Here is an 11502-nt window from a genome sequence, read left to right as displayed (position 1 = left end):
ATATATTTCCCACAAGTTTTATTATTTCCATGTATTGCTTTTACACAGTCTCCTGCATTCGGTCCTCCACAGAAATATGCATCTCAAGACAAATAATATAATACAGCAATATGTAAAAATTTCAAATAAGACTTGTGGAAATGTGACAATGCTTTTTTTAAATTATTGATGCATCATAGTAAATGAAGCAATAATGGAGATTTTAAAAATAGTATTTGAAATGGCGGGTTATATTTGTCTTTTAATGTTTTTTGTTTGTTTGTTTTTTAGGTTTTAAAACTACTGCTCAGTCATAGCACTCACACAGCTGTACAGCGGTCCCGATCCCATCCCCCCCATGTTCAAAATAAAAACACAAGTACATGTGCGCAGTGTTCTATCACGTGAGAAAGACCCCAACAAAACAAACGGGATTAAAAAAAGAATAAATGACAGTTCTGTTTGTCCAATCAGCGGTGCGAAGTCGGGTAGCAACATCGTAAATGCAGATGTTTTGACCAATCAGAGAGCAGCARATGGGTGGGGACTAACGCTGAGTTGTTTTTTTCACTCTGTGTTTACTTCCGTCAATATTCCCCACCACTGCAGGAAGGAGGAACGGAGGAACAAAGAAGCTGTTTGACTGTCAAGGTTTGTTTATATTTACTTTCCCCTGTCGTTTAAAGAAACTATCAGCGGGWCGAAATACATGATTAAATTATTTTGTTTCTGTCCGGGTAAAGCGTTTTAGTCGACCGACAATCGTTTAGTTACCTGGTAAAAATGTCGACGTAGTGGGCAACGCTTTGCTTTTCTCACTGAGCAAAAAGCTCAACATAGTATCACCTTCTTTGCTTTTTGAAACACCTCGGTTCAAAAACTCGTAAATTAGCAATAAACGTAAAAATATATTTATTTTGAAGATTTACGAATACATTAGCCGTTATTTTTACAAGGTATATTATGTGTATTGTGGGGTTTAAAGTGGATGAAAAGCTAGGCCATTTAGCTCAGTGCAGTGCAAATAAAATATTTTAAATGCATATGGTTTTATAACTGTTTTATGTAGTTTTTCCGTTTTCCAAAAGAATAGGGTCATTTAAAAAAAAAAGAACGAATCACACTAATTATTTTTAGACAACTTTGTGTGACATGTGTGACCTTTTCACCTTATATCTTCACTGTTTAAATGGAATAAAAACCACTATTATCAGAGTATTAAATGCTTTCAGACCTCTTCAAACTATACTTAGCAGAAAAAGTTAGGAACTTTGTAACAATGATTCTTGACTATAAATTTTAAAACGTAGGAAAACCTGTTAATTTCACCTTTAAATGGTGCCACATTTGTAAGGAACATGCATTCGTAGAGCTGAGTATGTGGKTTGAAAACACTTAAAAATGTGCCAAATCTTCTCTGCCAAACTGTTTATTTTGTTGTTGTTATTGACACTTGTTTTGAGCTTCTGGTACCCCCAGGTGTTGCAAATCAGGTGCTGCTATAAGATTTATCGCCAAGAAGCATTTTTTTTAAATCTACCAAACATAAAGTTTCTTATTTTTTGTGATAAATTTATAATGCCTCTTTTTCCTAATCTCACCAGACACTTCCTAAGAGACTAAAAGTTGAATTAGTCCTAATTACTTTTACATAAATCCTGTTGCGTCACCCTGCAGGTGTTGAACAGCGGTCCCCTCTGCTTCCAGACCTCCCTTCTTCAGTTAATATGCCTTTTTTAGGCAAAGACTGGAGGTCGCCTGGATGGAGGTGGACGAAGACGGAGCATGGCTGGAAGAGGCTTGTTTTCTTCGGACACGAGTTGGAGGACAACAACAAAGAGATGGACTTGAAAGAGTAAGTTCATGAGGTTGTTTATTGTAGACTGTAGATTTGCATTTATTGACTCTTCTCTTCATCATTACACCTTTGATTAGGCAGTGAGCTAGATTTCACAGGGACACATAATCCTTTATGCTTGTCATTAAAGTTTGAGTTCAAGTAGCTACATTTCTAATATTTCTAATAATATCTTTATTATAAAATGTGAAAACTAGAACAAAAAAATCCCATCTGTTCTTGTGGGATTGTTTTTTATTATTGCTGGACTTCTTCACTTGCAGTTTATTTGCAGACGTGAACGATGTTTGATGAAGGGCTGTGCTTGGAATGTCGCCTGGTGCAAAAAGAGAGCCACAAGTGAAGTCAAATAAACAGACTGGAGAGCTGACAGGAAATTAATTTGATAAGGAAAGTGTAGAAGTAGTGATGTTATGTTGTTACACAGTGTGTCTCAATAAATCATCAGGCCACCAACCGTGTTTACATTTCTACCTTATCTTTAATACAGATAATGGTGTGTTTTGGTCAGGGAGTCATCATGGCACTTGATTGTAATTTCACAAGAATCAAATCGTCAGTGTTTTTCATTAGAGCAAAAAAATCCAAACTAAATGCGGCCAGTATGTGATTTATACTGGAAAATAAATCACAAAAAGGACTTTTTTTTATATATTTTTTTATTTTTTATTTTTCCAACGTTGATCTATTTTTTTCTTCAAATTTTTCATTTATAAAACTTCAGAGATGCGTAGTTTGCTGAAACATATTGATTTCACACTTGAAAACAAATGAGTTTTCTTTAAAGAGTACCAGCCTGAAAACTATTTTTACTGGTCCAGAGTGATGTCGCTGTTAATTTTAGTCCTATGTTTTAAAGTACCTGTGACATGCATATCCATGAAATATAAAAAGACAAGGAAAATAACTTTATATTTAAAAAACTTGGMACAATACACATCATTTTACCTGTTATGTCACATAACTGGCGTATCTTCTTTTGAATTTGGCTCAGCTAAAGTAAAACAGGAAGTGACATCAAAGGGGAACTCTGAGAAAGAAAACTCCCTGGTTTTAATTTATTTTAACAATATTATTTGAACTCTGACTCTTATGATAGTGATTAAAATAATCTAAAGAAACATCACATTCTTCTCTACAGTCTGTGTTTTTGGCCATTTTAGTAACACTTTGTTTCCATGCAGACATCACTTCCTGTTACTTCACAATGCAAATATCTCAACAACTGTTCATCTGAGTGGCTTCAAATTTGTTTTGTAATATGTTATTAATGTTGTCTTTCCAAAGATGCACTTGCATTTATTACTAAAATTTGATGTCACAGGCAATTTAAAGGGGAATCYCCATACTTCCCAATGACGCCAAACAATACATGAAGGAATTCCCCTGTGTTATGGCATCCTGCAGTAAAATATGGTCAAAGGATTACAATTAAAATGATTATTTCTGAAAACATGTATGTGTTAGAAAACTTTGATTTGAAGGTAGATTAGGAAAAGTATGTGCTATTTTAGCTACTAGCATATTATTATATTAGCATTAGTATTTAGCTACTACTGGATGGTGCTTTTATGGACTCAATTTTATTGAAATCTCAGTTACAGCAAAATTCAGTTTGATGTTTTTTTGCACGGCAGCCTGTGCTCATTCCGACTCATTTTGCCAACACAGGTCACATGTTGACATCTAGCTTTCAGATTATGTTTATTTTTGTTTTCTTAGACCTGACTACTTCTCATATTAAAAGTGTTGATGATCAAAATATGTTCAAATAAAAGCATGAGTTAACATTCACCTGCAGATTATACAAATGGGTATCCCAAAGGCAACATATAATCTGCAAGATACGCTGCCTGGCCAAAACAAAGACGCTACCTGGGTTTAAATAAGCAAATAGGTACAGAGATTGTATGCTGTAATCAAAGCTAAAGGCAATCCAATGAAATATTAGTGTGACTTTTTTTTGGTAGCAACTTCTTTTTTTTTGGCCAGGCAGTGTAATTGCACACTAGTTGCTTATAAGCATAAATAAAATAAAAAAAATGTTGCATTTTATGATTGATTGGGACGTTACACAGCCATACACAGCTCACTGCTCCTTACGGTAGACAACACACTGTACAACATGTTTCTGAGTAAAAAGCCTGATGTAAAGCGTCAGATTTAAGGACTGCAAAAAAGCTCTGAAGTTCTGTTTCTCAGCGGTTTGCCTAAATTTGTGAAATAAACACTGTGATAACATTCCAGGTCTGTTAACTAAAGCACACACTGATCACTGTAAAATTTAATCCGTGCCCTTCGTGTGGTTTTAAAAGGCATTCCCTCTCTCCCTCTCTGCATCGGCAGAGCTGGCAGTCAGTGCTGCCTTGTTATCAGCAGAAAACATTGCTTTAAAAGTATTTTAACTGGAAATGTATGGCTGTAATAAAGCAGATAGAAGTGGGATTTTCTTTCCCCTGTCATTTGTTTCTTCATATAGTACACATTTTGGGGATTATGGCATTTTTTGTAGAAGTTTTGTGTTATTTCGGGGCTATTCAACTGGCGGCCCGCAAAGTTCGGTCCGCCAATTGGTTCATTCATCTCTTAAGCCCAAACCCCCAGTTTTCTACTTTAATTCCTCTAAGTTCTTTTAGTTAAACATAGACATGTTTGGTATCTACAGAAACATGAGAATCTTGGCTACAAGCTGGTAAAACAATTTCTATAAAGACCCTAGACAGTTAAAACTACAAGCAGTTAAAGATAAAATGATGAAAGTGAAAATAAAATTGGTTTAAAAATTTGGCAAGTCAGAGATGTCAAAATATTTTTTGTGTCAAATAGGGGGTATAATGTGTTCTTTTTGTTTTTGATAATATTTAATTATCACTACTTTTATAGGGTTCTATAAAATAGGGTTTTTATAGGGTTGTACGTTGTATTCATGATTAAATGCAGCAAAATAAACTAATTCAAATGTAATAAATCTTTGTAATACATGGTTTATTTACAAAATAACTTTAATTGCTGGATGTTCGGCCCCTCAGCTGTTGACCGGCAGTAACTGTGGCCCCCCGGAGCAATTTAGTTGAATAGCCCTGTGTTATTTAGTTACTTGTCTGATCCTCTTTCTATTCATTATTTTCTCTATATTTAAATGTTTAAATACAATTTGTTACCTACTGTATTTATTCACAGAAATGTGTTGTAAATCCACAACGTCTTCTTTTTAATGGCTTTCAAATAGGTCTGAAGTCAAAACAAACTCAATAAGTGATTAGTTCGGAGCTAAATCCTTCTATAAAGCTTGAACAACTCTGTGTTTTACTGATTTAAGATGTCTAAATTCAGATGGATGCAAAGCGACAGAAACAAACTGTTTCATTGTTTAGCTCACAAAGAGCAGAGCTGTTGTTTTTTTTTTTTAGTTGCAGAGACTCACTGGGATCCCCGCAGCAACTGGTGATATCTCTCCCCCCGCAGTCACAATATCGCTTTTTGTATTGATCGACCAGCGAACTGTAGCTCACAGCTCCATGTTAGTCTGTCAGCGCTCGTTTCAGCAGACGAGCTGACTCACACTTAGAAAGCTCAGTGATGTCATGAAACTGAGTTTTCAGTATAAATCGTCAGTTTATATTGAATTTTGTTTATCATGCAGGGTTTTTTTTCAGCAGAGAGGAAAAAAAACAATTTGTTGCTAGTTTAAAAACTTTAAAAATCATGAAAGTTCATGTGGGGATTTGTGTGCTCTTTAGCTTCTTCCACAGAATGTGGGCAGAAAGTTGGTCGGGCTGTGCAATCCAGAATTTTATTCCGTCTTCTGTTAGATGTCTGTTTCAGATTGTTGTCTCGTTGGAAGGTTCAGTGTTGCTCAAAGCCAAAAGCCTTTCAGCAGATTACCTCCCAGTGCATCGACAATCTGAAACATACGTACAACCAAAGCAGGCTGGCGGTGTCATCATTTCAGAACTGGAATATTTTCAATTTAACATTTTACCTGCAATTTACTGTGAATCAACGCTGAATAACATTTATGCCAAAAAAGTTGCACACATTTGAGCTTGTTTACAACCATCCACACATTAAATGTGATGTAAAGGTGTTTCTGTTCTCTGTTAATAATATAGTTTATAAGTATAAATGCCCATCAGCTGAGCACGACAACCCCCAAGCTGGTGATGTTGAAAGTCTGGCGCTCACTTTCAGCCAGTGGATTATTAATGCATGGAGTCAGTTACCAGCCCCGCTCAGCGCTTTCATTTGTTTAAAGAGGACATATCATGCAAAATCCACATTCTTAGCTGTTAAATGCGTTTTTGTGACTTTGGAGTCTCTAGTAGTGCAGAAAAGTTGAATTTAGTTTCTCCCGGTGCTGTGAAGATATCTTTATATTCTGTTTGAGTCATTTTTAACCTGTTCAGTTTTCTGTGTCCTTTTCTGAACAATTACGGGACAGTATTTGCAACAAAACTTCTAAGGTCTGGACGTACAAACTACAATTTGGTGGTCTTCTATCTCCTCTGGTTCTGGGTCAGACTCTGGCTCCAACATGTAAGGCTGGACGGACCAGTCTTTCATTGTTGACATCTTTTAATTCATTTGTAAATAAAAGTTTTCTGCACCTATAGCCGTAAACCTCTCTATCAAACCGGAATGATTTTTTTTCTTTGCTTGGCTTTCAGAGGGGTCGCATGCTTTTTTGCTCCCCCCTACCTTGCTTCTGTAGCTTTTTTTCAAGCCTTTCTTCTACCTACCATCCGAAATAAAAAGGAATTATGGATTTGGTCAACTGGTCTCTGAACGCAATTGATACTATTTTTTTCCAACATTAAGATTGGATCAAGGGGAACGAAGCTGTCCGAGGGAATGGTTGCTGCTGGTCTTATCAGTAGTTCTTGGGGGAGCTGGAACCTGATGTGTCTCGCACCACTTTCCATTGAAGACGTGGAAGATTTGTATATATTTGGATTTATGATAACTGGATTTCTGCTGATCGGAGGAGGCGGAGTCCTGATCTATCGAAAAGTGAAAGCGACCCTAACAGCGGGCCGGGCCGTTCAGAAGCTTTTGGGCGCGTTGGAAAGCTTGTGCCAGGCTGGAAGCACACAGACTCAGTTGCTGGGGGAGATAAGCCGCAAACTGGATGTGGTTCTGACGAGGATCGCAGCTCAGGAGCGGGGCCTCTGGCATGTAGGATTACATCTAGGTGAAGCTTCAGTCGGTAAAGAGGCGAGAGACCCCAAAATTTGCAGATTGAAGTTTTTTTCGCCACTTTCAGAGATGCAGTTAAGACACAAAAAACAGCAGAAAATTTCAAGACTGTTTTATCCCAAAACAATTGTGTTTATCTATTCAGCTCCCAGCAGCTTTGGCCTTGGTTGCCATGCTTATCTGAAACTTCCCAGGATGGAATATCAACAAAGGCCTGATTCCCTCCCACCCACATCACCCCATCCGTGTTGATGCTGGCCATGAACCCAAGGCTGAGGAGAGGGAACTCTGACWCTAACGAGCCGAGCTAAATAACATCATGTGACTTTGGACTCTGCGGGGCTATGGTCGGTTCTAGTACGGAGACCCCCTGTCCCTCACCGTCAYCGACTCTACTGATTCCCGTCCCCATCTCATGTGTTTTGAACTAAGCTCCCTCCCTGCCCAGGCTCTCTGCTTCGATCGCGAGTGGTTTTTGTGCATATGATTTTATGTTTCTGTGTAAATGTAAGATCAGAGCAATTTTTTAACTCATCTCTCCTATTGTGTATTTCCAAGCTGCAAAAAGCTTGCGCGACTCTGTTACGAATGACCTGTTCCCCTTGTTCCCCCATGTTTGTTATGTATGTCCTTCTTGAACGGGTGATCTTAAGACAGTTTCGTTCTACATTGCAGCTCTGGTGTTATGTTTGAATGACAATAAAGTTGATTCTGATTCTGAACCGGACTGGAGGGGGGCGGGGTGTGAAGCGTCTCGTTTGGATTTCAAGAGACAGCCTCAAAATGAGTTAATCTGAGMCACACCTCAGAAGGGCTTGTGGAGTTACTATAGGAGGAATTCAGAGCAAAGTGTTGCAGTTTTTTATAAAGATCCCAACTGAATGGTTTAAATGTGAAAAAGAAGAATTAAAAAGCAGAGTGTCTCGTTTAATAATCTTTAGAAAATATTAAGAAATGAAGAAGGAATACTGAGTACAGATCACAATTAAATGTTTATTTTGAGCTGCTCATTCACAGAAACTCCCCTTCACAATTTCTGAACTACCCCTTTAATTGACAGGATGACATTTTGACAAAGTTTTTGTTTCCCTCGATAAAGGCTGCCGATTCTTATCACGTCAGAAACAACAGAGATGAGTTAACTGTTGATTCTGTCAGATCTCTGTTAGACAACATGATGCGTTTGTTGTTCGAGAAAAGGCTGAGTCACATCTGTTGTTCTGACTCAGATGTCTGTTTGTCATCTGTACTGCATCCTCCATCGTGCAAACARCACAATGTAATCACTGTTATTTTGCTTTTTCATTAGTCTGGCTCCTGTTAGCTTTAGTTATGTTCTATGTCAAGTAAAAAGTTAAATGAAGTGTCAGGAGAACAAAGCGTAGAGTTGTAATTACACTTTTCTGCATTTCCTGGACAAACATGTTTATATACTTATAAAATCCTTTAAAAGTGTTTTTTTTTCTTTGTGAACAGATTCTGCAGTAACGACAATGAGGATCTGTTCGTCGGAGAAGTTTGTGAACTCGCCAACACCAAGAGGAAAAAGGACTTCTACAATAACAATACCAAATCCCAATGTGAGTTTCGACACTGATTTTTAGCTTTAGTAAAGAGGTATGAAAATTAAAACTAATGTGTAGAAGAGTGCAAAATGTTTTGTCACAGAATTCTCTCTGGATTTTGGCCAAAGTTGTGTTGAAAATATGACCTTTAGAATTATTGTTTTGTCCATTTTCACTTAGGTTTTTGGTGTATAAAGTGTTGAGGTGTCCAGCTCATGTAGCATAAAGTTCCTGTTTTTTTTTCCTGTTTTTAGTTGTTTTCAGAGATAAATGGATCTACGTACAGAAAGGGAGCACAAAAGAAGTGAGTACTAAAGAATRTTTTCTGTATGGGACCTGTTTGCTGCCAAACGAACCAACAGCTTGWTAATACTTGTATACAGWGGTGGGGGRCAGCTAACYAAAATATTAGCTTCATAAATTAAACATCGACACAAATGTCTTAGTTCTGCTGACGTTCTGTAACGGTAATGGCTTCAGTTTTACAGTCCWTAACTTCACTTCAGCACAACTGAAAATGCTTCATAGATCACAGATAAAAGTGTTTATATCTCTTCTTCAGGTGAAATTTAAGAACAWAGAAAATAGGAAACTATGTCACGGTGCATTGCATGCTGGGTAACRGCCGCCCTTGTTTTATGATAAAGCCAGGAGGCGGAGCTACAGCTGACAACAGGGAAAATTAACGAGAGAGGGAACAAAATTGTGTTTCTGCCGACTTAGGTCTTACTTTTAAATAATAACTTTTAACACTAAAAGACAAATATTTGTAYGCCCCAGATTAAAGCAAAGATGTGTGTCGTCATTTCATTTTTAAAAAAATTTGAAACAAACTCAGGAAATGATCTCTGTGATCTCCGGTGCAAAGGATGCTGGGAAAATGTCTAAAATATATTTGATCGAACTTTTTACAATAGATTTGAGAATAAAATATATTAATCTAGAGCGAAGTGGGTTATTAGTTTACAAGGTTAATGCTAAACCGCTCATCAAAATGTTAACTGGAACTGTGCTCACCACTGCTTTTATCACACAGAGAGTAAATATTTTGCTTTGTCCTCTCAGCGGCACGGGTACTGCACGCTCGGAGAAGCTCTCAACCGACTGGACTTTTCCAGCGCCATTCAAGACTTGAGAAGATTCAACTACGTTGCAAAGGTAAATAATGATGCTCACACCTTCTTTGGGTCATTCCTTGACTTGTGCMGGTGCCTCTTACGTCCTGGATCTCTCTCTACACCACAGCTCTTTCAGCTAATAGCCAGGTCCCAGCTGACATCTTTGAGTGGTGCTGCCCAGAAAAACTATTTCAATATTCTGGAGAAGATCGTACGAAAAGGTATGAAGTCTTGACAAGACTTCTATTTTTGTAATTTGTAGAAAAACATACAGTATGCTAACCCTATGAGCAGCTGTAGCTGCTTTTATGTTACACTGGTGCATCATTTTCACAAGTATAAACAGTATTGTCAGTATTTTATGGCATTTCTCATTGATTTTTTTGAATCTGGTCTCCAGTCTTAGAGGACCAGTACAATCCACGTCTCGTTAAGGAGCTTCTGCAGGACTTGAGCTCCACGCTCCACAGTCTGACCATCCATGTTGGCAGGTGTGTCCTTGTGGGCAACGTGAACATCTGGCTGTGCCGCTTGGAGACTATTGTGAAATGGCAGCAGGAGCTCAACAACATGCAGATCCCCAAGGTAAAAAAAAGGCAATTTAAATTCTTAATCACTTGCTAATGCAAATAAAGCTGAGTGTTCTCCAGAAAGTGCTGTTAAAAACAAACAAAAAGATCTTCCCCAAACATTTTGCCTTCACTTGTGCACTAAACCTAAACTGAAGGAGAAATGATTCCACGTCTGTTTTGTTTAATAGATTTGTTTTATTTGTGCTCAGTTGATTGATACAACGTGGCTCCAGTAAAACACATTTTCCCCTTGTTTTCTCAGCAAATGTGCACRGGTATTTCGTTCAGCGACTTGCCACTACACATGCAGAGCAAAATCCTCTGCAAGTTATCGGACGGCTGCGACATCATCAACCTGGGACAGGCCACGCCCACGCTGCACATCCTCAGCGAGAACAGGAYGCTGTGGAAGAAGCTGTGCCACTTTCACTTTTCAGACAAACCGGTGAGAAAGTGACAAGTTTTGTTCTTTTACTTATTCGAAATGTTCACTGGAAATTATGTTTAAGACTGCCTGGTAAGAAAGGAGAAGTTCATATTGGCCACTAGAGGGCAGAGTTGTACTATAATATGCAAAGCTTTTAAGCATCCCATTTTCTCACACATACTTACATCTGAGGACCCAGAATGGTGTTAATCTAATTACACTCTGCTCCGCTTTTACTTACAATTTTCTCTCCTGTGGTTTAATTGATTGTTTTAAAATTTTTCCCTGTGTGCTTTTTTTCTACATTTACAGTTCTGCAGGAATCTGGTTCTTGCGAAGAACGACAATGTGGACTGGAAGCTGATGTATTTCACCCTGCAGAAGCACTACCCCATGAAGGAGCAGTACGGCGACACGTTGCACTTTTGCAAACACTGTAGCATCCTCTTCTGGAAGGTAAACGAGACAAACGACTGCGTGTTCACAATCTGTGAATGGGTTTCAACAAACAGTGGGACGCTGTGAAAAATGTAAATAACAAAAAAGCAGCTGTTGGCATATCAGGACAACCTCAAAATATATTTGAATATAAGAAACACGTCAAAAACTTGTGATCAGTTTGAGTATCTTGGTAACATTTGTTTTAAATTTGTCAATTTACCACTTTGTTTAGCCTTAGTTTAAAAAAAAACTAATGAGCTTCTAAAAAGGGTTGAAAATATTTATTTAATTCGAATTGTTTGTACATCACATATCAGCCTTGTACTAGAACATTTTATGTTCTTTT

At 37.8% G+C, this 11502-nt stretch overlaps 1 protein-coding gene across 1 annotated transcript in view; it reads left to right on the top strand.

Annotated features, from left to right (window-relative positions):
* Nucleotides 1-603: 603 nt before the first annotated feature.
* The window catches only part of fbxo25 (F-box protein 25), a gene marked incomplete at its 5' end in the record, with an annotated part of 14887 nt that continues 3988 nt past the window's right edge, over nt 604-11502 (top strand). Inside the window, 9 exon segments of the mRNA XM_014011556.1 lie at nt 604-630; nt 1657-1834; nt 8510-8613; nt 8853-8902; nt 9664-9756; nt 9844-9937; nt 10117-10301; nt 10551-10733; nt 11028-11171. Coding sequence (XP_013867010.1) covers nt 1707-1834; nt 8510-8613; nt 8853-8902; nt 9664-9756; nt 9844-9937; nt 10117-10301; nt 10551-10733; nt 11028-11171 — 981 coding nt within the window.

This window comes from Austrofundulus limnaeus, unplaced genomic scaffold (assembly GCF_001266775.1).
Source record: "Austrofundulus limnaeus strain Quisiro unplaced genomic scaffold, Austrofundulus_limnaeus-1.0 Scaffold82, whole genome shotgun sequence".
Taxonomy (NCBI): domain Eukaryota; kingdom Metazoa; phylum Chordata; class Actinopteri; order Cyprinodontiformes; family Rivulidae; genus Austrofundulus; species Austrofundulus limnaeus.
Note: the sequence above shows the minus strand (reverse complement) of the source record. Positions and strands in the feature narration are given on the sequence as shown.